The sequence below is a fragment of the Brachycentrus maculatus genome, unplaced genomic scaffold, assembly GCF_059751285.1.
Source record: "Brachycentrus maculatus isolate JH-2025_06_01 unplaced genomic scaffold, ASM5975128v1 h1tg000286l, whole genome shotgun sequence".
Taxonomy (NCBI): domain Eukaryota; kingdom Metazoa; phylum Arthropoda; class Insecta; order Trichoptera; family Brachycentridae; genus Brachycentrus; species Brachycentrus maculatus.
Window position 1 is genome coordinate 118,116 of NW_028281037.1, and position 26,680 is coordinate 144,795.

General features: G+C 34.1%; 1 protein-coding gene across 1 annotated transcript; it reads left to right on the forward strand.

Annotated features, from left to right (window-relative positions):
- The first annotated feature begins 4,700 nt into the window (after nt 1-4,700).
- On the forward strand, nt 4,701-26,134 carry LOC148305084 (endoplasmic reticulum metallopeptidase 1-like). The gene is made up of 18 exons (XM_088267253.1): nt 4,701-4,709; nt 5,358-5,537; nt 7,925-8,009; nt 9,327-9,454; nt 10,678-10,806; nt 11,444-11,564; nt 12,730-12,884; nt 13,626-13,773; nt 14,327-14,500; nt 16,676-16,795; nt 17,794-18,017; nt 19,023-19,203; nt 19,985-20,166; nt 20,844-20,999; nt 21,558-21,754; nt 23,124-23,245; nt 24,596-24,768; nt 25,940-26,134. Exons 1-18 carry the CDS (start codon nt 4,701-4,703, stop codon nt 26,102-26,104), a joined length of 2,649 nt encoding a protein of 882 aa, XP_088123379.1. The 3' UTR covers nt 26,105-26,134.
- Nucleotides 26,135-26,680: the final 546 nt, after the last annotated feature.

The following is a 26,680-nucleotide window of genomic DNA, read 5'->3' on the forward strand; positions in this document are numbered from 1 at the left end:
TTAGTTGAATTAACATGCACACACTATTTTTGGGACTTAGTTTTTATGTCCGTTTCCATAGTGTAACGGTTAGCATGTTTAGCTGCCGTGCTAGAGGTCTCCGGTTCGATTCCCAGGGCAGGTTGAAAATAAATATCAATGATTTTACACTCTAATATTTATTTAATACTGCCCTGGATTGGTCTTTGAAGTGCTTACAAGAGTGATCACCTCGCCTTCATGTAAGTAATAATCAAGATAACACTACGTAGTATGATGCAGTGCCCTATGCACCATTGGGTGAGGATAAGGATTAAACGATGAAGATAATTTTGGTTGTTTCTTTACTGAGGGATAAAATCTGAACATTATAGAGGTATGTTTTTTTATTTATGATATAACTGTATCTATACTGATGGATAATCAGTGTTAATATCAAGAGGTCATATTAAGTTCGTATTACTTATGTAACTTCTGATAATGCCTTTTTGTATTTACAAACAATTATATCTATTTAAATATAAGCGTAGTATTCAATTTCTTGCAAAAAGTACTATAAATCATATGGATATATTCAACACTGACTTCACTTTCAAACAGCAATGTCTGATGTCTCTAAATATAAATGACATGTGAATATTATATTCTATCAATGGCTTTGCGTGCGATTCTCATAATGCCCTTACCCATTTTTTATGTTTACTTTTTTTACCCTTCTAAGTATGTATTTTATTTTATGTCATGTACTTTAATATGTATACTTACATTACATTATATTGCTGTAATAGAATTATTATTGCTGTAATTGTCAAATTATTTTGTGCATAGCATGTACATATAAGACGGAGGATATTGTGAAGTGGGGACGACAACAAAGGCGATACTGGAATGACCATGTAAACAGAATGTCAGAAGACAGACTTCCACGTATATCCCTTCAAAGAAACCCTGAAGGACGCAGACCCCCAGGCAGACCTCCAAAAAGGTGGAAAGACAGCTGGGAGTCAGCATTCCAAGAGCGACATGCGGAGGCACAAACAGATCCTTAGGATCTACAAAGAGAAGAAGAAGAATATTGTTCATGTAAAGGCCTTTCAGGCGTTTGTACCAATAAATAAATATAGAAATAAATCAAAATATTAAACCACTTTTGAATTGATTAATGTAATAATGTCCGCCTCCGTAGTGTAATGGTTAGCGTGTTTAGCTACCGTGCTGAAGGTCCCGGGTTCGATTCCCTGGGGGGAGTGAAAATAAATATTAGTGATTTTACACTCTAATATTTATTTAATATTACCCTGGACTGGTTCCTGAAGCGCAAGAGTGATCACCTTGCCTTCATGTAAGTAATGATCAAGATCAATTTGATTCAGTGCCCTATGCACCATTAGGTGCGGATAAGGGTTATAAATAAAAATTATATATATATATATATATATATATATATATATATATATATATATATATATATATATATATATATATATATATATATATAGTAAACCTGTTAGTGGGGTAAGTTTTATAATTTCCCTGAAGGTCCCTGAAGCGCAGGAGTGATCATCTTGCCTTCATGTAAGTAACGATCAAGATAACACTGCGTCAATACAATGCAGTGCCCTATGCACCATTAGGTGTGGATAAGGGTTAGAATAAGAAATATGACTAGATTCAATTTTTATTTTTACCTGTCGATGAGAACACCTGTAGTTCTCGAAACTAGTCATGTTTACAATAATTACCTTAGAAGTGGTCTGATACAAGTTTTTTTATTTATTAATTATTATAATTAAATCATCAAGTGATTCCACAAAGTTAATGCCAAATCCAAAAATATTTTAAGCATATCTAGTTGTTCTTGTGTTAATCCTTTTACTAAGCCTTTCGCATTGAAAATTTAATCTGTACTTTAATCACGGTTATATGTTATAGAAATTATATAACAATTATCAGTTGAATATAAAACATTGATCAGTCTGTACTGGGTCTATATTTGATAATTAATTATTCCAATTTAAGAAATATCAAGTCCGTGTGTAGGTATTTATAAACACAACAGAAACAGTGTCTGTATAGAAATTTCTTTTTATGTACTGTCTGTTTTATAATGTAGAAGTTAGTGTATTTGTACCAACTACTTACTAAGTGGTCTCGGGTTTGATTCCTTTTGATATTTTACAGTGATATTCTTAGCATTTGAGTGATCCTATCTTCTTCTTTCTCTTCATGAGCCCTCTGTCCTCCACTGCTGGATATAAGCCTCTTCCGTATCTTTCCAGTCATCCTATAGTTAGAGATATTAAAGTACCTTTTCTTCTTTCAACCCTTATCCGCACCCGATGGTGTATACGGCACTGCATCATATGAACATAGTGTTATCTTGATCGTTAACACACGAAGAAAAGGTAATCAACCCTCCGCTTCAGTACCTTTAGTGCACGATTATGTTACCTTCTTGACCTACAGTGAAAGGCTGATAATCCCAATGGTTCACAATAAATATAGAAGTAGAACACTTCCATATGTGTTGTAGTTCCTTCTACATATTTTTAATTAGTTGCAAAAGCTAAATAATGGAATGGGTTAGCGATGAAGAGTTTATATCGCTCACTCCTTTCAAGAACGTCATAAATCAAAAATCGACAATTTTCAGTTGTGCATGTTTTCCCAGAATGCCCAGAAAATGTACCAAATCCCAGTAAAAATGGCATATTTTTAACTTTATATTTACCCGCTACAGGGCAGAAAGTGTTATTTTTGCATTTTGAAGAAAAGGTATTGTTTAATTATTTTTTTGAAATATACAAAATATTTTTCAAATGGAGAAAAAATCTTCAGGTTTTACCTCAAAAGATCTGTTGTACAGTAATAAGTTTCATAAGTGGCTTGATATGTATTTTAAATACATTGCATTTTATTTTTAAACTTTAAACATTCTCCTGAAAAATCAAGTTTTTTGATTTATGACGTTCTTGAAAGGAGTGAGCGATATGTTAACGACTTCATGACAGTTTTTTTTCTTGTGTAATTTTCTTACAAATTTGTTGAAAATTGAAAATGGACTATTATTGACAAACTAGTTAGTGCTTTGGTACATCTCTATAAAATAATAGATTCTATGAAAATATTTAAACACTGTAATGTGGAAATAAATTTTAATAATATAATTAGGGATTATTATTAATGATACAATGAATGTGGACGCCGCAAACAATGTGTTAACAGCTTTTAAAGTATATACTCGTAAAGTATATAATCCATTGGAATATCAACATATGGTCTTACTTCATACTTATTCTCGATTAATTTGTTCATTTCGTTATTTGTTCATACTTTTTGATAGTTAATTCAATGATTAAAGAAAACACTTGTTTTTTACCACTTGAGTTTTATTAAAGACTACATGTTTCAGAAGTTAAACTTCCATCATTCAGGTCTGTATAATAACATTACTATACAGACCTGAATGATGGAAGTTTAACTTCTGAAACATGTAGTCTATAATAAAACTCAAGTGGTAAAAAACAAGTGTTTTCTTTAATCATTGTAACATGTCTTACCACAAAGTTAATGCCGAAACAATAAATAAAATAGTTAATTCATATGTAAATACAAATCTGGAGTCCTTGTTTTTCTTCTTCTTCTTGGTGTAGGTCTTTTGGCCTATTTTAATGGGGATTAGCCTCCTGTGATGTGTGATGTCGATTCCTAGCTGTTAATCTACCTCTTTGGTGGTCTGCCCGGGAGTCTTAGGATGGACCATGCTGTGCAATGTGGGGGAGTCTTAATAGATCCATTCATCGCGCATACCATTGTCTCCTTCGTTACTTTTCCCACATAACGACATATTTGATCTTGCATATTTCCCTTATCCTGGTGTTGCTTATTCAATCTCATAGAGTCTTGCCAGATATGCTTCTTAAAGTCTTCATTTCTGACACTCTTAGCGCGTTTTATTGTCACTTATTTTGATCCCATATGTCATGATGGGTCGCACACAAATTTTACTAATAACAATGTTATATATAAGCGCATACATTGGTTGCCTTCTCCACCTAATGACATCTTCGATCTCACATATTTCTCTAATCTGGGGTTAATATTATAATTTATTTAATAAGTGTCTATTCTTCCCCATCATCCTTGAAGGAAGGTAATAACAGAAAATTATGTATTGTTAGTGAAAAAGTGAGATTTGGAGAAAAATTTTGTAAAAAGAATTGCTCAATATCATGGAGTATAATAGAGTTGGTGACAATAAACAGAATTCCTCTGAAAAAAAAACAAAAGTTGTGTTAAAAAACAGCCCACATTCTATCTCGTGGAGTTGGCCCATCATCGTATTGCTGGTCGGATGCCTTGCCTACTATATTATCCACCTCATAGATCATGTTCTACCACATGTGGTTACGGAATTGGATGCGGTAAGTCTTATTTAAACTCACAACATTTTAAGGGTATTCAAATCCTTCATATATCTGTGTTTTCTAATTTAGAGTTAGTTATATATTGACATCTCAACTTAGATGATGAAGAATACGAAAGTCTAAACTTCATGTACAGGAAAGAAATATGTACATTGGTGGTCATAAAGAATATGAACATCCTCCAACCAACCAAAAACAGACTAGTAATATTGGTCAAAATGTTTGATATCTTATATAGCTATTTGGAATCAGAGGGTAGAAAGTGCTTGAACATAAAAAAATCATAAATTACAAATGACTGCTGTATTAATTGAGCAACTATTTTTTTTACATTAAATATTTATGAAAATTACAAATATACATATGAGATCCAAAAATTTGAGTAGTGTGGTTGTGAATCATCGGTAGATGGTGATTGAAACTAGCCTATGACATGTCATAAGCCCTGTAAATCCAGTCATTGAGATTTTTCTTCATCAATATTGAGATGTTAATAAACTTATTTAAACTTCTTCCACAAAAGGGATGTTATTTAAATAATAATAATAATAAATTTGGATTACTTATATAGCGCCACTTTCGTAAAATACTACCTTAAGGGCGCTTCATAAATAAGGGTGCGGTCACTCTCACCCCCATTATAGGCAAATTAAAATGTAATTTTGGACCATATACCGTAGAAGGGATCTACTTGAACTTTGATGTGTTACTTGAGCCCAGTACAAAAAAAAATAGATCTGTATTTGGTCTACAATAATGAATGTACCGACATGATTCATTATTTCCCAAACAAGTGACACTCATTGACACAATACGTTTATTTTTGTAGACCAAATACAGATTTAAATCTCTTTTTTGTACTGGGCTCAAGTAACACATCAAAGTTCAAGTAACCCCGTTCTACGGTACTTATCTTTTCACATGTTTATACGATGTTGGATTGGTTTTCAGGAAGACAACGCTCATGTGTTCAGTGGAACTCGTTCCAGAAATTATTTGCAGAAGTTGACAAGATTGGGACCGAGAATTGTTGGATCCAACAGCAATGAAGTCGCCGCACCACAAGCCCTCATGCTAGAATTACAAGCTATTAAGGAAAAGGCTCATAGCTCGCAATCTCTGCTGTACGAGGTAAGTTTTTCAATTTCTATTTCAATCTTTTTAGGTAAAACCTGAAGGTTTTTTTTTCAATTTGAAAAATATTTAGTATATTTAAAAAAATAATTAAACCACACCTTTTCTTCAAAATGTAAAAACAACACTTTCTGCCCTGCAGTGGGTAAATATTAAGTTAAAAATATTCCGCTTTTGCTGGGATATAGTACATTTTATGGGCATTCCGAAAACATGCACAACTGAAAAATTGTCAATTTTTTATTTTTGACGTTCTTGAAAGGAGTGAGCGATATACATTACAAACTAAAAAAATTAAATTGTATACATTAAAATACATACAAAAATAAAAAAAAATTGTAAGAACTATTGCTAAAGGTGAAAACTCCTTCAGACACATGGAACAGATCAATATCAATGAGATATTGTTCAACATAAAGGTAGCTCTTCCTACAGGCATAATCATCGGCAGGTTGGTCCTGTGTATAGGAATGTGAAACAATCTATGCCGACGCTGTCTTAGGTAACTATCGGGATCACACAGACCAATGTTTCGGATAATTTCAGGATTATGGATCATACCGCGCAACAATCGATAAAAATGCGTAATCAAATACACATTCCTTCTAGTCTCTAAACTTTTGTAGCTAAGTATACCCTGGAGAAACTGGGTGGGGTAGAGCCAAGGATAATAGCCGTACTCCCTCATGTAGAGATACCTCAGAAACTTCTTTTGGACTTTTTCTACCATAAGAGAGTACTTAAGCTCGTGTGGCCCCCAAATCATTGAGCCACTCTCGAGTCTACTTCGCACTAAGGAGTTATAAAGAGTTCTCAGCACGCGGGTATTTTGGAAATTCCAAGAAGGAGGCCTTTGTTCAATACTGGACCCAAGAAGAAGACTGAAGTAGTACATGAGGAAAGAATGCAAGGCTAAGATAAGCATTATAAATAAAATTAAGAAAGGTGTGTTGAGGTGGTTTGGACATGTAAATTGAACAAGTGAATAAAGGATGGTTAAACAAATTTATGAGGTGAATGTGATTAGTAATAGAAGCAGAAAAAGACCGAGGAAAACTTGGCATGATCATGACTATGTTCAAGTATTTGAAATACTTAAACGTGGTCTTAATCTTACTCTTTATTTATTAATTTTTTTCGTACAACCATATATTTTTCCAATGATTATTTTTCATTCTGGAATATATTTTTTTTATCTAAGATTTTTTTTCTCTTTTCTCTATTTTTGTCTGTATTTTTATTTTATTTATTTACTTATACATCAAAATCCATTGAAAAATCATAATTAAATGAAAAAACCTAATCCGCTTATTTTGTATTAAATGATTTTGGTTAAAACATGTTTTAAAAGATTATACGAGATTCTTAAATCAACCGCGCTCACAATTATTTCATGGATTATTTCAACTCTGTGATAATCTTCATATCTTAAGTAATAAAATACTAATCCCGGATTATGGATTGTATTCAACTTACTTATCACATGTGAGGTTTGTCCTTTTGTAGTGAAAAATGCTAACCTACGTATTTATGTAAAATTAAAATCATTTGTTATATACAGAATGTAAATGATACTTAATCCTCCAGACAAGCCTTTATATTAGAGGTTTGTCTGCAGGTGGGTTCGTAAGGATAGAGAAGGCATGATAAGAAGATAGATATGAAAAATACATACAAGATACAATGGTGCCATTGTCGTTTTATTGAGAGGTCACGTTTTGAGCAAAGTAAACCAAAGTCAATATATTGAATGTCAGTACTGTAACAGAGGGATTGTAATCCCTCATAAATGAATTTCAATTCCATAACTTTAGTATTATAGGAGCTACATACTCCATTTTTTTATCTTAAAAATAATATTATAGAAAATTTTCCCTTTTTTATTTTTATAATTTCAAATCGTTAAATGTTTAAAAATATTGTTTTTTCATAACAAGAACAATCAGTCAGTTCCGCGAGATCTATGTTCTTATATATCAGCACATTAATTTTTTGTCTGCTAGTGACAAGTTATTTCTTTCACTGTAATAAATGTGGTATTACTGTAAAGAAAAAGAGCGAGACAATCAGTCAGCGCTAGGCAGCATGTTAAAAAAGACGTGCCATTTATGACTCAGCTAGCGGCGAGTTGATACTTGCTGTGAGCTGCGTACTAAGATTTCCATACAACTGTGAACTGGGGTCTTTCGGTACCTTGCTTTGGAACACGTTTAATTTTTTATTGATCCGTATGGGAAAGGTTAAGAGATCACTTAAACCAGATAATATCTATTCAAAATGTGTTATTTATTTATAATATTCATGTTTTTCAGATCCAGAAAGACAGTGGTGCTTTTATGTATAAAAGCGAACCATCTTTCACAAATGTCTATGACAATATTCAGAATGTGATAGCTGTTTTGGAAGGCTCAAACCAAAACCACAGTCTACTTCTCAACTGTCATTACGACACAGTCCCTACCAGTGAAGGTTTATTATTAATTCATTACTTATTCATTTGTTATTAATGTGATCTTTCTTGAAACCCTGTCATTCCCCAATAATAATGATAATAGCTCCCAACTCGCGCCCGTGTATATTGTCTTCAACATGTGTGGCTATGAGTGCGCAGTGTTGCCATATGCCAAACCAAAAAATCTGAATCAAGCAGTCTAGAAATCTGTATAGAATCAACAACCCAAAATATAACATTTATTTTTAAACACATTTTTATTAATTTTATAAATCAAATCCTTTTCTATTTTTAGCTTGTAGCATGGATCATTGTAGTTGTTTTGGTAGTAATAATCTTTCCAACGTTTCAGTACTTATTATCAAATGTTGATCATGCTCGAATCTATACATATTTTCATTATTCTGTTTTATCATATATGTACTATGTCCAATTCCAAAAATCTGTATAAAACTAAAAGTACTACCTAAGATTAAAATCTGTCATCTGTAACGGTAGCCTAAAATCTGTATCAATACAGATAAATCTGTATATATGGCAACACTGTGAGCGCACACTTATTCGAGCACACACTGCGTATTCCGTGTCCTCGTCACTTCTGCTGTGCCGGTAACCTCGTGAATATCGTCCCCAATTGTCCACAAAGCACTGCATATGTTAAGCATGGTATTCACTCAACCATTAATTAATGAAAGACAGGTTATCGGATATAAATTGAAATCCGGTTGTGGTTCCCTGGTTAGTGTTGCTGACTCTGAATCAGAATTTCTGGGTTCAAGCTTACTCTACAACCTTTTTTTTTAGTAACGGTGTATTTAGGCATACAAAAATAATAAAATTGGAATATTTGTTTTTATAATTAGAACACAAATATCAATTAAAATATTGGATAAGATACATATGACGTAAATGAGGGAGCTCAGGGTGAAGTATATTACTGCCACATGGGAAAGGAAATGGAGAGAAAATAGTATTATTTTATTAAAAATATATAATGAGATTTTTAGAGAGAATAGGAAGAAGATGAGTGATGGAAATTACTCATCTTACGAGTTATGTGTGTAATATGTTTTTAAAAAAATAAAGACAATAGTTTTATTTTTAGGTTTTTTATATGAATTATTTCTTCTATTTAAATATAGAAACAAACTTACATTTTTCTAGGTTAGTACTTAGAAATAGTTAGAAAATTTGAATGATTTTTCAGCATTCATCATCAACCTTAATTTTGTGATCGGAAACGGCGATCCTAACAGCCACAAAAATCTGGAAAATATGAGGCGTAATTTAAGTAGGTACATGCGTGAATAATAATGAAAATGCATATTTTGTAGGTGCTGGTGACAATGCAGTGACTTGTGCCGTTATGTTGGAACTGATAAATGTTCTATCTCAATCAACTGTTAGACTCAAACACAATGTCATCTTCCTCTTCAATGGAGCAGAAGAATCCTCCTTGCAGGTTGCCATTTCTTTCTCTTAGTTCCTTATTTATAGACTATGCATTCCTTATGGGGGGGACTGACTGAAGCCATTTTGTCATAATGTAAGACGTTACAATGCGAGCATTCGTATAGTCAGTACAGTGAGCCGAGGGCTCCATCTATTGTCGAAGCGACGTTACTTTATGACGAAATGCTCCGGTCAGTCCCTTCCTTTAGACTTAAGGTGCATAAACATATCTATTCGTCCAAGAACTAACAGTGAAATAATGACTCATGGAATGCAGAGAATGGATTCCTTCTTGCCAAGAATAATGAGGATAGTATTGAAAATTTGAGGGCATCCAAGCAGAAAGACAGTCTTTATTAGTAGATGGACTAAATAATGATGTATGGGGCTTCTTTTAATGTTGCCTTCAACAGACTACGAGACGCACAAAAAAAGATGAGTGAAAGAATGACTCATGGAATGTAAAGAGTGGATTCGTTCCAAGTTTTGGTATGTTGCTAAGAAGAATGAATAAAATCTTAAAAATTTGAGAGTAAGCGAGGAGGAATATGGTCTTTACAAAGTAGGAAAGACTAAATAATGAAGTATGGGGCTTCTTTGAATGTTGCCTTCATCTTAGCTCGTGACTGGGAGGAGTAGTGGTGAATCACACAGAAAAATCGAGTCATCTTTACCCATGAATCTTAACACTGAGCAAATTGGGGAAAAATAAGTCCCTTATCTGTACTCAATGGTAAATTGGGTGCTGCATCAGTTACTTTAGCCCTAAATTACACAAAAGTAAGATAAAGAGAAGCTGTCACTTCCTTTGCCTTGCTTTGTCCCTATTCTAAAGTGCTCAGCATAATTTTCTCAATGTTTTGTTTATAGTCTTTACAAGTTATCTTTATAAAGTTGTTTGATGTGGGTTTCCAATTCCTACTGTAGATGGCATTTCAAGCGCATTCAGTTGTGGAACATTTTATGACTGACATTATAAGAGAATGTTTTCCTTTCACATTTCACATTTCTCACATTTTTATACTCCACGTGGATTTGAATTGAAATAACCATGAACCTTAAGAAGTCGCTTCATACAAATGAAATTATAAAAATGAAAGCTTTCATTTGTAAGGATACAGATATTTGTGCAATTTGTGGTCCAAGGGATTATCAGTAGACATTTCAAATGCCACCCAGTGTTATGCCACATTTATAGGTATATTAAGAATAATATTTATATAATTTTTTCAGGCTTCTCACATGTTCTTAAAGCACAAATGGGCATCTTCAGCACGAGCCGTCCTTAATTTTGACGCTTGCGGAACTGGAGGAAGGGCTATTTTGTTTCAATCAGGACCCAAAAACTCATGGCTATTATATGTAAATATCATTTTTATATATTCTTGTTTTAAGCAGTGGAAAGGGCTTTGTTATACAATTTGGACCATACAGTCTATTTTGTTTAGACAGGGCACTGTGCGGGCTAGAGTGCGGGTAGAAAACATTATTTTTACTAGGTTAGGCTATATTGTTTTTTAGGATACATCATGAGCTTGGTCACATTATGAGACACCATTCTGCGATTCTGAAAATTAGTTATTTAAACCATATGCTCCCTATGTGAAGTATATGGAATCCACAAACGGTCTCCAACGGACAAATTGTCAGCAGTGGTCCTCCTGGGCGGCGCGAACCTGATGCCTTGTAAAAGAGGCAAGCTTGATGGCCGCTCTCAGGAGGCATGCAGAGTACATGGCTTAGCCAAGTGAATCGCCTTTTCTTGACGACAGTTGTGACCAAGATTTGCTGTGTCCTACGTCTTATCTCTTCATTCCTCAGAATATTGAACTACAATTAAAATTCTTCACAGACACCAATTCTCAAAGCTAAGTACATAGCTGCTTTCGGCTCTTGTAAGGTGCCATGTTATACTTCAATTTACACCAATTTACCTTTTGAAGTTGATTAATTTGCTGATGCTATTTTATTATTTATATATTATTTTATATTATTTTAGTACTACGCTCGCAATGCTCCTTATCCGCATGGGATGATCACGGGTGAAGAAATATTTCAGAATGGGCTCATTCCTTCTGACTCTGACTTTCGGATATTCAGAGACTTTGGAAATATTCCAGGTACGTAAACGGGCAAGTTATGGACCTACTTATTTCACATGTCATGACTAAAATTTTGTTAAAACATGTAATCACAAAGGTCCCTGCTAAATAAAAGCTTTCTCAATCCAACATAGATGGCTGTTTGAATTTATATTTATTTATGTATTTATTTAAACTACATGTACAGAAAGTAAAAGAAAAAGAAAAAGAAAAGGTACATTGGCGGGCTTATTACTAAAAAGTAATATCTTCCAACCAACCAAAAACAGATTTGTGATATTGATCAAAATGTTTGATACCATATTTAGCTGTTTGCAATCAGAGGATAGATAGTAACAAAAACATAAATTACAAATTAACTTTAAAAAAAACATGAATTACAAAAGATGATTAAAAGGAGGGCAAAGGAAAAAGGGAGTATATATACTGTGTAAGATAAATGATATAATATATATAGGAGTTCCAAAAATTTTAGTAGTGTTATATCATGGGTAGAATGGTGAATGTTGCATATGTGATGAGTGATCACTTAACCAACCTATGATAGGTCATAAGCCCTCTAAATATCCATACTTCCATATTCAGCTATGATAAGAAGTCAAAGAATGTAAAGTTAGTGCTTAAAATAGTAATACATTGTTTGCGAGAAACTACTTAAAAGCGTCTTTTACATACCGTAGGTAAAAGCGGGAGACACTATAAGCGTTCTATTTGCTTGCTTTTGGTAGAGCGTGAGACAGCAAAAAACATAGTACAGATCGGAATTGGGTTTGTGGTTACTTGTGATTAGTATTTTTCCGCCTCCGTAGTGTAATGGTCAGCACGCTCGGCTACCGTTCTGGAGGTCCCGGGTTCAATTCCCAGGGGGGGTCACATAAATATTAGTGATTTTTTCACTCTAATATTTATTCAATATTACCCTGGACTGGTACCTGAAGCGGAGGGCTGATCACCTTTCCTTCATGTGTAAACGATCAAGATAACAATGCGTTTATATGAAGCAGTGCCCTTTGCACTATTGGGGTGCGGATAAGGGTTTTTTTATATGTGATTAGTATACTGAGGGTCGGGGGCCGACTATCTGAGCATAATTAGGGTTGGGGTTGATGAAAAAATTGCCTGACAATAATGTGTTAATGGTATTTAATAAATGTAGCACTTTTCAAATCTGTTTTTCTTGCAGGTCTTGACTTTGCTTATGCCCGTAATGGATATCTATATCACACAAAATACGACAAGGAGGAATTCATTCCATTGGGAAGCTATCAGCACTTGGGAGAAAACACTCTCCAGTTAGTAAGGGCACTGGGGAATGCCCCGGAATTGGAAAATGTGAAAGTAAGTAATATTTTTATTCTCAATCCGACTGCTTCATTTCAATTTTTTGACTTCTATAATCATTTTACTAAAGAACGAAATGTATTTTATAAATCTTATTAGATTTTTTTAAATTTTCTAACCAATATAAACATGGTAAAAAATAAATTAAGCTTGAAATTAAGCTGAATTAAGAAGTAATATAATATTCAATTTTGTTTTTCTTAAAAATAAAATGTTTTTTAATATTATTATTAGCTTTTTTAATGTTTTACATAGCAAATACCTCTTCTTGTAAAAATCTTGTGACAGGTGTTTCGATGCATTCCGCATCATTTTCAAACACCGTATCAATGCGGAAAATGATGCAAAATGCATCGAAACACGTGCTTCAAAAGATTTTAAGAAATAGTGGTATTTACCAAGTTAAGGTTTAGTTAAAAATGCATAGATATTACCACAAAAAGACTTATTTATTTTTAAAGACATTTGGCTTATTTATTTTTTTACAAAAATGTTAATAAAATTAGTATATAACCACTCACAGGTGAGTGGTTATATACTAATATTATTAACATTTTTGTAAAAAAAAAATAAGTAAAAATGACTAACCACAAAGTAAATGCTTTAAATATTAATAATATTGAGAATATTATCATTTGGACCTAGACAATCAAAATAAATAAATTTTGTATTGTGTGCGTTGTATTATATTATATAAAATATTTATTCCCCTGATCAATATATTAATTTTATTTTAAGGAACATGCTGATGGTCAAGTGGTTTTCTATGACTATTTAGGATGGTTCATGGTTCGATACTCTCTGGAAGCCAGTATAGCCATCAATGTTTGCGTGTTCCTGTTATCAATATTTAGCGTTGTGATATTCATAGGCCGGATGATGGATTGTAAGTGAGATATATAAATACATTTCTTAAAACGTTCTACACGTTGAACATGGCTCCCGTGTCCATACAAATATTGCAGTCACGTGTTGACAACAACATTTTAAACAAAAGACCCATTCATGACCCTTTTTCATCTTTTGTAAGTCAAAGACTCTCAAAATAAGTTGTCACCGGATAATTTCTTGTAATAATATTGTATTAAATATTTTTACAAATATATTTTGTACAAAATGTAATATATCAATCAATATAATCTTGATATATCCTTCATAAAAAAATATACTTTTCCTGTGACCTTAAACAGATTTTTTACGGCATGGCAGCGCCATCTGTTTAAAATGACAGAAATATTTTTAAAAAATCATAGCAGTTAACATATTTTTCGACAGCTATTAAAATATTATATACCCACAAGCATTGTGAAATTATTCATATGGGATGTATTATTTTTCTTTACTTTCCTTTCCATTTAAACAGACCGTCACAGCAACGCATGGCCAGGTACAGCTGGATTAAAATAACTTGTTAATTAATTGATTTGGTCATTTCACAGGGAAATGGCTTCCTCAAAGCTGGGGACCAATAGGAAGACTGCTAAACCGCTTCTGCAAGAAAAGTAAAGGGACAAACAAAACTTTGGAAAATGAAATTGAAATCCCTATCAGTAAAAAGTACTCCAACAATTCTGAAGTGATTACAGACGTAGCTGGGGCTAATGGAATCCTAGGTAAAAATTACTGTTTATATTAATCAAAACCTTAGTCATTGCAATGACATTTCACTGTGCAATTAGTACAAAAGTTCTCTTATTTTCTTCATCTCTAGCCTTCTGTTCTTCACCGCTGGATACAGAACTCTTCCATTTAACTCTTAAGTCAAAGTCCCATTTTTAATATTTTTCCCATAAAATCGAACCCAATCTAAACACAGTTATCCCCTTCCTTGCTCTTACCCCTCCTTACAACACCATTACCCCCACCCCTATCCTTCTCGAAACCCAACAACTTGTACACTAAAACTAACTAACCATTACGCCGCTTCTCCGCAGGGGTAGGCAGAGAGAATCGAACGCCACACCACTCTGTCTTTGCAAACATTCTTTGCCTCTTCTACATTCATGCATCTCCTCATACATACCCGACGATTATTACGACTCCTGACCCGGCCGCTTTCGAGTATTTGACATACCTGATTGTGCCAAGTTTTCCTCGGTCGTCCTCTGCTTCTTTTTCCAACTACATTCGCTCCGTAAGTTTGTTTAACCGTTCTTTCTTCACTCATACGCTCCACATGTCCAAACCATCTCAACACACCTTTCTTAATTTTATCGATAATGCTTATCTCAGCCTTACATTCTTTCCTTATTTCATCATTCGAACATCTATCAAACATCGTTTTGCCACACATTCGTCTGAGGGATCGCATTTCGACTGCATTCAGTCTGCTTTCATCCTTCTTTTGCCAACTCCATGCTTCGCTTCCATACATAAGGGTTGGAACCAGAACTCCATTTTCTTTTTTTATATAAATGTTTACCATAGTCATAAATTAAACCCTGAAGAGGACAACAGGTTGTTGCCGAAACTAGTTGGTTGTTAATAAAAATGTGAGTGGATAAAAAAACAAAGTCTTTTTATTTCTCAAAATTATATATCAATATGATCCACAAAGTTAATGCTTTCAATGTTCAAAACACTTTTCATTTCCTTCGGTCAGTTGCTGTTCGAAGCTATTTTCTACCCCCCACAGCGACTTTGTCGTCGGACCATCATTTTGAGGTTTTCCAACACCTATTTTTATTTTCCCAAGGTCTCCATCTCAAAATTTTAGGGATCCATCTTGTGGGGTTCTGTCTTATAATATATCCTACCCATTGCCACTTGAGTCTTGTCACGCGATCCATGATATCCTCAATTTTGGTTGTGTTCCTGATTTCTTCATTTCTTACTTTATCCCTCAGGCTTACACCAAGCATGGATCTTTCCATGGATCGCTGTGTGCATTTGATCATCTCTGCGTTTCTTTTTGTCAGAGCCATTGTTGTCTCTTATACAATTTTAAAAACATTGAATGTGAGTCAAAAACCATGTATAATAGATGTTCGAATGGTGATATAAAGTAAAAATGCATGGCTGAGATAAGCATTACCCATGAAATTAAGAAAGGTGTATTGAGACAGTTAAGGCAAGTGAATCGAATAAGTGAAGCTTTCTTCACTCATTGTTCTTTAACAGTAAATCATATTTCGCTCACTCCTTTCAAGAACGTCATAAATCAAAATTTGTCAATTTTCAGTTGGGTATGTTTTCGGAATGCCCAAAAAATTTACTTTATCCCAGCAGAAGCGGTATATTTTTAATTTAATATTTACCCGCCACAGGGCAGAAAGTGTTATTTTTGCATTTTGAAGAAAAGGTATTGTTTAATAATTTTTTGAAATAAACTAAATATTTTTTAAATGGAGAAACAACCTTCAGGTTTTACTTAAAAAGATCTGTTGCACAGTAAAGAGTTCAGTAAGTGGCTTGATATTTATTTTTAATACATTGTATTATATTTTTAAACATTAAAAACGTTCTCCTGAAAAATCGAGTTTTTTGATATATGACGTTCTTGAAAGGAGTGAGCGATTTGTGAGACGAATGTAGTTTGAAATAGAATAAGAAACTTAGCATGATCAGATGCTTGAAAGATGTTAGGTCAGGAGTTTAATAGTCAGGAATAATCGGCACTTAAGTATGAAAAGAAGCATTAATTTGGAAGAGGCGGAGGTTGTTTGCAAAGACAGATCAGTGTAGTGTTCTATTCTCTCTGCCTATCCCTGCGGAGAAGCAGTGTGATGGTTTGTTAGTTAGTTTGTTAGATATTACCCATATTAATTGATAAAAAAAAATCTTTGTAGGCCCAGGAAAGGATACGACAGGACTAAATGGCATTACTGACGTTAACAATGCATTCTCCAAAATAATACCAGATGATGAATTAGCAGAAACAACATCTTCTAGTCACACTCCACACATTGGTAATGTAACATAATGTAGCATAAACAATGTATTATTCTTGATATTGATCAAATAATGTGTGCATAAAACTGTGTTCATATATCGCTCACTCCTTTCAACAACGTCATATATCGAAAATGGACAATTTTCAGTTGTCTTTGTTTTCGAAATGCCCAGAAAATGTTATATATCCCAGCAAAAGCGGCATATTTAAACTAAATATTTACCCGCTACAGGGCAGAAAGTGCTGTTTTTGCATTTTGAAGAGAAGGTATTGTTCAATTTTTTTTGTTTTTAAATACTCTGTATTTTTCAAATGGAGAAAAAACATTCAGGTTTTACCTTAAAAGATCTGTTGCACAGCAAAAAGTTCAATAAATGACTTGATATTTACTTTTAATACATTTTATTATATAATATTTAAAACTTTAAAAATGAAATATGACATTGTTCAAAGGAGTGAGCGATATTATACATGTACATATGTGTATCCTTATAAGATTAACCTTTCCTACACTGATATCCAAAAATTACATGTGATCCGGAGCAGAGTACAAAAAGACCACACTAAATATTTGTATGGAAATCATAGTACGCAGCTGAGTCATAAACGGCACGTCTTTTCGAACATGCAGCCAAACACCTTTATAAGAGTGAATAACATGTTGCTAGCAGACAAAAACTGACTGATTTGCTTTTTATCAAAAACAATATTTTTAAACATTTAATGTTTTGAAATTATAAATATTTTTCGTTTATGACAAAATTACACACAAATATCCACAGATGTCATTGCTATACAAGTAACATTATACTAACTGACAGACGGACTTCAACGTTTATTGACGTCCATACTCTTTTAAGGAAAATTCACACTGACGTTCATTTACGTCCATACTTCCAGACTGGTCAATACTTAAATACTTAATAGAATCAAAATTCATATAAGGGGGATTTCAATTCCCCTGTTCAAGCCAGCTAGGTTTAATTCCTTTCATGACATTACTATTATTTTCAGGTCTGGTGTGTCTAGAACTCTGCATCGCCATGATGGGTCAGTTGGTGGGCATCGGTGCAGGCCTCGCAGCCACTGTTATCATGGGCGCCTTCATAGATGGAGTGGCTCCTCTGACCATGCCCTGGTTCTCTCATGTCTGGTTGATCTTCCCTCTCTTCTGGTGTCCCTTTCTTGCTGCATACGGACTAGTCATCGTATTAGTCAATTACTTGAGGAAAAATAAAGTAAGATTGATTTAAAATAAACATATCGACTGTAGTTATCCGTGTGTTTTTGTGTTTCAAATGTATTTCTCTTTCTAATATATGGTGGTGTATTTATTTTAAATTAATAAACGGTGTCAGATATGCACCACTTAAACTTACAGGTAAACAAAACTGGGGTTTAAAGTACAGTGGAACCTCTCATAACGAGCATAATTCATTCCAGAATCTTACTCGTCAAGCAAAACACTCGTTAAACGAAAAAAAATTCCCAGGGAAATCAATGTAAAATACGATAATGCATTCCATGCCGAAAGAATACTCAATTTTGTATTGACATTTATCCAAGTAAAATAACACATATGTATATTGTCAAAATGTAATAACTCAAAATACAATTTAGATTTTAAAGAAAAAATGTAAAAAAATATGAGTTTATACCAAATAATTAATCCCTTTTTACTAGAAAACTGTCTAAAGACATTTGTTTTTGCCAACGCTTCAAAGTTTGGTGAAAATGTGCCACACACAGAATTATCTTTGAATAAATTTGTAGCACGAATAGCCACCTTCTTTTTAGGGTGATGCTTCTTAATGTACGATGCAACAGTTTCCCATGCTTTCAGCACTTCTCTTATTGTGCTAGAAGATTATTGCTCTGCTACTTCCTCCTCTTCCATTAACAAGCTCTCCTCCATAATTTCTTGCTGTAAAACACGATACAACTCCAAAAGCTCTTCGCTGGTCAGCTCTTGACTGTGCTCTTACACAAGCTCTTCAATATCATTGTTATCCACCTCGAGTCCCAGCGCGGAAATCCCGGCTCACAAGCGAATGTCGTGAAAAAGGGACTTGCCTCTTTCTTTGTTACTCGTTTTATGAAATGTCGCTTGTTAAGAGAGCAAGTTTTTCACATTTTTTTTGTTTGTTATGCGAAATATTCATTATGAAAGGTGCTCTTATGTTAGGTTTCACTGTATTAATCTATCAAATTCAAGTAGGAATAACCTTCCATGATTGTTTCAGCGCCATCTTTCTTTGTCCATGACAACTCAAATGAACTTGGTGGCGAGCCAGATACCTTGGGCTCTTTTGCTACTGATATTGACTTGTGTGGGAATCAGATCGGCGTCCATGCTCATGATCCCAGCATTGTTTTCCACACTGGCCAATCTAATCATTCATCTAACTCCTCTCTACCGGACAGGTAAGACTTTAATTTAAGAAATAATTCATTAAAACATCTAAAAAAAACTACAGTATTTTCAGAATTTTTGATTGCTTAATCACTCAGGGTGACTGCTACCATTAGAATTGAATCCGAGCCTTATACAGAAGTAACCTTTACACTCTACTTGTAAAAATGATGTTTATTAAGCCTAAAGAAGTGGTTTTTTAAGACTACAAAGGATGACAAAATGTTTAAGGCGTTTGGTTTATTAATAAATAGTAATAAAAGAGTTTCTGCTCAATAAAAACTTCTTTTCATCTCACCAATAGATGTCTCTAGTGAAGTTCTAGTGATTCAAGAAGAAGGTTTCTAAATTGGTTCATATATACAAGAACTTCCAAGAAATTGAGTAGTGTGGTTGTCAATAATGGGTAGAATTGGTGAATATTACACGTGGATCTGACTTAAGAGGATGCAAGGGAGCTTACAGCCGACAGAAAAGCCTGGAGACAGTTTGTGGACTCCATATGCTTCACCTAGGGAGCGGATATGGTTTAATATAATATAAAGTGATCACTTAAACTAGCCTATGACGGTCGTCAGCCCCGTAAATGCCCAGACTTCCATATTCTTCTTCATCTTTGATGAGATGTCAAAATCCAATATGAATATTAAGACAGCCTTAATACTGCTGTTGAGTTTTGAATATGCCTTTCGATTTATGACTTATTTAAGTGAATGACCTTTATTTTTTATCAGCATCCTTTTTTAAAACAATCACAGCACACCTCTCATATAAATTTATCTTTTTTTCCAGTTCACAAATGGGTTTGGGTGTATTTGATAGTGCAGATTCCATCCGTGCTTTTCCAAATATATTTTGACTTGTTGGTGTACATGATATTTATTCCTATTATGGCGAGGTCCAGCCCCATCAACGGAGATATGTATATTGCACTAGTCTCTTCATTTGTCATTGTATATTTGATGAACTTTTTGGTGAGTACGCATTCTGAAAACCCCAAAATATAACTTTGTTTTTTGTTTAAATATTTTCATTATATAGTTATATTTTGATATATGTTACAATACTATACACATCAGTTACAATTCACACAGAGCTCAACCAAATATTAGCACCTATTTACAATAAGCAGAAATATATCTCTACTCACTAACTAACTAACTAACCATCACGCTGCTTCTCCGCAGGACTAGGCAGAAAGAAAACAAGGCCACACCGCTCTGTCTTCGAGGCGAATTTTTTTTTTTCGCCTCTTCCATATATTTTTCAAGTATTTCATGATCAAGTATTTCAATTACTGGTCAGGAGTCGAAATACTCGGCAGGTATGTATATGAGAAGATGCATGAATGTGAAAGAAGACAGATTGGTGTAGCTTAGTAGATTCCATTCCTAAACTAACCTAACCTACCCCTGCGGGGAGGCAGCATGTTGGTTAATTAGTTAGTTTTATACATATAAATACATACATTTTATACTTATAAATTTTTAAAATAATGGTCACAACAGTGGAATTTACACAGTGCACAAAGTGATCGCCTAAACCAGTTAATGTCATGTCGTAGGCTCTGTTTTGCTTTTCTCTATCAAGTCTCCTGTCAAAATATCTAATATATATCTTAATGTTTTGTCAATTAATTTCTATTTCATAGATTCCTCTGGTTAGCCTCGTAAGGAAACCTGCGATATTTTTGGGAATCCTAGCAGTGTTTGCCCTTATAATGCTGCCTATATCCCTGTGTACTTCTGTTGGCCAGCCATACAGATCTAGACCCGACGATCCAACACCACAGCGATTCTGGATAATGGTAATATGGATATTTAGTTATGTTAGAACTACGTTAGTAACCATGTCTAAGCTAGACAAAATCTGGAAAGACCGGGTTGTGAGTAACAACACTAAGATAAAGCTTGTTAGGAGTTTGGTCCTCTCAATTTTTCTCTATGCTGCTGAAACATCAACCATTAAAACAGCAGAAAGGAGAAAGATTGACACATTTGAAATGTGGTGGTTGACGCACCAACGAGTCCATTCGCCAGGAAGTACGCTTGGATGTCTTGACTCTGGCCAATGTCTGTACACAACGGATTCTTCAGTTCTTTAGGCACGTTGTGCGTGGTAATGAGGATAGCCTGGAACGCCTAGTTGTGATCGGTAGCCTGGAGGCGAAGAGAGGGAAAGGAAGATCTCCACACGATGGACCGATCAAGTTAAGGTAGCAGCAGGCACCTCGGTGGTTGGAGGGCTACGTGCAGCGCAGTCAAGGGATAACTGGAGATGAATCATTGCTTCCACAAGGGTCACAACCCTCAGTTATGATGAATTAGAGGGAGAATAGAATATAGACTTTAATTAATTGTTTCAGCATGCAGATCGCAAGTTTTACAACGAGAATAATGTATTGAGAAGGCATGAAACGGGATATTTAATTTTCAACTTGGACAGGAATAGTCCTCGAACTGTTCCTTTGAAGGGACGCAACATGCAATCCCTAAAGAATGACTGCGATACAGAAATATACTGCGGAATACCGCACTACGAAGAGACCACTCATTTTTTGAGGTTTGCCAACTTACCCCATATTTAAACCAAACTAAATCAGTGCCTTCTATACATTGTTCCTGTCTGTGCAAAGGCTTAAAAACACCATTTATACTGCAAATTTTTATTTATTCTATCTATCAAACACTGAGTTTTCACTGTAAGGATAATACATCTAACTATATATTATATCTTCTTTAGGGTGAAAATTTAGTTTTCGATTGAATGAATAAAAATCGTTTATAAACAAACAACTAGTAAGATTAGAAGTATAAATAAAAAAGTGTCGGGTTGTGGTCCCGTGGTTAGTGTCGCGGACTCTTAAGTCAGAGTTTCTCGGATCGAACCCACTCAACCAAAATTTGATACCTATTTTTAATAATAAGCCGCTTAGGTCAACAGAAACAGTATGGAAATTTAAGTATTTTTGTGAATAATAAAAACACAAATATTTCTCTTTTATTTAATAAAATAAAAAGATATCACTTACTCCTTTCAAGAACGTCATAAATCAAAAATCATAAATTTTCAGTTGTGCATGTTTTCGGAATGCCCAGAAAATGTACTATATCCCAGCAAAAGGGGCATATTTTTAACTTAATATTTACCCGCTACAGGGCAGAAAGTGTTGTTTTTGCATTTTGAAGAAAAGGTATTGTTTAATTATTTTTTTAAAAATATACTAAATATTTTTCAAATGGAGAAAAAACCCTCAGGTTTTACCTAAAAAGATCTGTTGCACAGTAAAAAGTTCAATAAGTGGCTTGATATTTATTTTTAAAACATTGTATTATATTTTTAAGCTTTAAAAACATTCTCCTGAAAAATCAAGTTTTTTGATTTATGATGTTCTTGAAAGGAGTGAGCGATATGAGAAAGGATTATAAGGTTGTTTAAGTATCACAGTCTTATTGCACTAATAGGAATTAACAATGGTATTTGTTTCCTGTGTTAGGTACAATTTGCAAAAAATATATATCTTACACTGATTGAACTGAGCCGTTTAATTATGTTTATCTTAGTTGCCAATACATTTAATCTTCTTCTTCTTCTTGGTGTAGACCTGGTGGCCTGTTTTAAGTGGGATTAGCCTCTTGCGATGTTGGTTCCCAGCTGTCAATCCATCTCTTTGGTGTTCTGGCCAGAAGTCGTCTACCGTGGGGTTTGGCCGAGCAGTGCAATGTGGGGGAGTTTGGATGGTTCCATTCTCCTCACATGCGCATACCATTGTCTTTTTCATTGCCTTTCCTACCTGACGACATCTTGGATCTCTCATATTTCTCTTATTCTATCTCATAGACTCTGGCCAGATATGCTCCTTCGAGTCTTAATACTTTTAATGTGTTTTATAAAATTTTGTAACATTTAATGATTTTATTTTTTAATGCAGCCCTACGAGTGGCTGGATTACTGGAGAAGCTCCCGTATTTACTGTATATCCGACATCTTTCACATATGCACGCACCTGCATTCCCGATGCTTCTAACTGCACCCTCAATCTGGTGATCAAAGGTAACATTTACTAACATGTCCTCCCCTACATACTCCCATATGTACAGCACATGGTTGTCCAAACAAAACTTTCCTCAAAGGACATTGGCCGCACTTATAACTAAAGTGTCATTTATTTCTAAAATGGAACTAATACTGCCATCTGTGGTTGTATTTTAACACTAAAATCGTATTTGAGACTATTTTCTATTTTATCCATGACATTTTACATAAAACACTGCCGACCTTATTTTCCTGTATAAATTTTTTAATAATTATGTAGATTGCCCAGAGCTTTTATCACTCACCAATTTTCCGGGAGTCCCGGGAGCACAGACCAGAAAAAAAAACTTATTTAAAATCCCTGAAATGCACACCACGTCCTACCAAAATTCATTTTGAATTTGAGCCTGCGATATGTGCAATGTAATGCTTAATGAAATAGACATCAATAATGTTTCTTTTAATAAGTTTAAGCGAAATATTAAGAGAGATAATTTCTATCATTTGATAAAAACATGTAATGTAAGTTTATTAAATAATTATACTTTTCTGTACATGACAGTTCATTTTTATTTTTAGATTGAACTGTTATTTTTTAAATTTTATTATATTATGTTATTTTTGTTAAATATTCTGTTGGTTTTCCAATAAATAAATATAAAAAAATAATAACAATTGAAAAAAAATAAAGTTTGTGGGATGACATCGAAATGATGATGTCAATGTAAACCCACAAAGTAAAACATTGATAAATTTTATTTAAATCATGGTTTTCGGTGTAAATATGTTGCTTGTTTATCAAGATAATATGTTGCTTATGGTATTTACTGATATAAAATATTTGAAAAATGAAATACTTACTCTTAAACCAGCCTTTGACAGGTCTATCTCCAGTGTAATGGTGTAGTTAGTGTAATGGTCAGTACTCTCAGCTACTTGAAATATTTGTGTAAATAATAAAAACACAAATATTTCTCTTTTTATATTAAAAAAAAGATTTGTGAAGAAACAAACCCAGAGTTGGACAAATTAAAAGTATTGTCACAAAATATAAATACTTTTTCTTCTTCTTTTTGTAGATCCTAGGGATCTGTTTGTGCCTCCGCATGTCGCTCTTGGGATGTTGACTACCAGCTGTCTTTCCATCTTTTCGGAGGTCTGCCTGGGGGTCTGCATCCTTCAGGATTACCTTGGAGGGCGATACGTGGAAGTCTGTCTTCTGACATTCTGTTTATATGTTCATTCCAGTATCGCCTTCAGTGTCATCCCCACTTCACGATATCCTCCGTCTTACAGATGCTCCGGATGTCGGTATTTCTAACTCGGTCTCGCAATATAAATACAATAAGCTTTTTCTAACTCCATCAGGTCCATCTAGAGTCACCCTGAGTTTAGTACCCCGAGAAGGCATCGCAGTGGATAGCTGGAGTGTTCCCACAGAGCCAGTGCCATCCGGAGAGTGGAAGGACAGACCTATTTATTATATACACGTTGTAAGGGCAGATCCCACACAAGATTATCTGCTATCCGTTACATTCAATGTGAGTTATCTCTGTAAAACTTGTAATCATATTGTTCTTGGCGTTGTGCTACTTCCCCCTGAAGGCTGGCAATCATAGTGGCAATTTTCACTTTGTCTACTCGCTAACTCTTTTCAACAACGTCATAAATCAAAAAAACTAGATTTTTCAGGAGATCGTTTTTAAAGTTTAAGAATATAATAAAATGTATTAAAAATAAATATCAAGCCATGTTTTGAACGTTTTACTGTCCAACAGATCTTTTTAGGTAAAAACTGAAGGTTTTTTCTTCATTTGAAAAATATTTTGCATATCAAAAAAAATAATTAAACAATACCTTTTCTTCAAATGCAAAAACAACACTTTCTGCCCTGTAGCAGGTAAATATTAAGTAAAAAATATGCCGCTTTTTCTGGGATAAAGTACATTTTCTGGGCATTCCGAAAACATGCACAGTTTAAAATCGACAATTTTTGATATATGACGTTGTTGTTGAGTGACCTTACTGTGCATTTCAAGTTACAAGGCATTGTGTAGGTTTTCACATTGAAAAGTCTTTAGCTGCTTGCTGAATGGATTCAAATACATATACTTAATTGCAATAATTCCATGCGTGTGTAACCAGGTAACTTGCACTTAATTATTATTTATAGATTTGGCATTAACTATGTCCGCTTCCGTAGTGTAATGGTCAGCACACTCGGCTACCGTTCTGGAGGTCCCGGGTTCGATTCCCAGGGGGGGTCAAATAAATAATTGATTTTTAAAATAAGTGTTTTTTTCACTCTAATATTTATTCAATATTACCCTGGACTGGTACTTGAAGCGGAGGGCTGATCACCTTTCCATCGTGTGTTAACGATCAAGATAACATTGCGTTTATATAATTCAGTACCCTATGCACCGTTGGGGTGCCGACAAGGGTTTGAATGAATAATTGTGGAATAATATGATGTTTCAAATTTACAAATAAAACCTTTGTGTACATAAGATTACTTTTGAGTCTATTAATGTAGAGACAACTTCTTGTAACCCTTATCCACACCTAATGGTGCAAAGGGCACTGCATTATATTGACAAAGTGTTATCTTAATCATTACTCACATGTAGTATTTTGATATTTGACATGACAGTAATAAAAAATATATTTATAACAAAATTCAACGGTATTTATATGAAACCTTTTTTACAGGTACCGTCCAATTTCACCGGACCACTCATTGATTTTGGGATCACTGGGAATTATGTTGATCACGCAATCATGATGACACCGGATTATGTAAAGTTTGTCTCCAGCTTTCCGGAATGGACACAAATAGCTCCGTGGATAAGTTCTTACGCTGCACATGTAATCTAAGAATACAGTATTACCGATTAAATCCATAATGTTATCATATTCTGATCATGGCCCATCCAAGTGGTAGGCTTATTACATACTTACCAAACTTACTAGCTTAATATACAAAGTACGATGATTTCAAAGTTTGTTGGGAGAAAAATCTGTTTGCAATTATAATTTTAGACCTTTATTAAATTACAGGTACCTACACTCAATAAAACTTGATTTTACACTTAATAAGGATTTTATTCATTGATAAAAAATCTTTTTACAGTAAGGTATCCATAAGAACACTTGGGAATAATGTCCTTGCATCTCCTTTGAAAGTTTGATTAAGTCAGGTTTGTATGTTATTATTAGCATGTTTTCAGATTCTCATCAATAAGACGATTTCTCGTTTTGCTTTTAATAAGGTTCATGATTACATATCGTCCAAGTCATGATCTTCAATCACCGGCCAAAAAAATTGGTTATCATTCGACCATATCGTACTGTAACCGTCTGCCCATTTGCATTTTCGAAAAAATACGGACCAATGACACCTTTCGACCATAGAGCATACCAAACATCAGTAACGACATTACGACAAACTTA

Bases quoted from the DNA above. Each gene is read 5' to 3' on its own strand.
- LOC148305084 (XM_088267253.1), top strand. The intron at 14,501-16,675 runs GTAAAAATTACT...AAATCTTTGTAG, and splicing joins TGGGGCTAATGGAATCCTAG to GCCCAGGAAAGGATACGACA. The intron at 21,755-23,123 runs GTTTGCCAACTT...TTTTTAATGCAG, and splicing joins GAGACCACTCATTTTTTGAG to CCCTACGAGTGGCTGGATTA.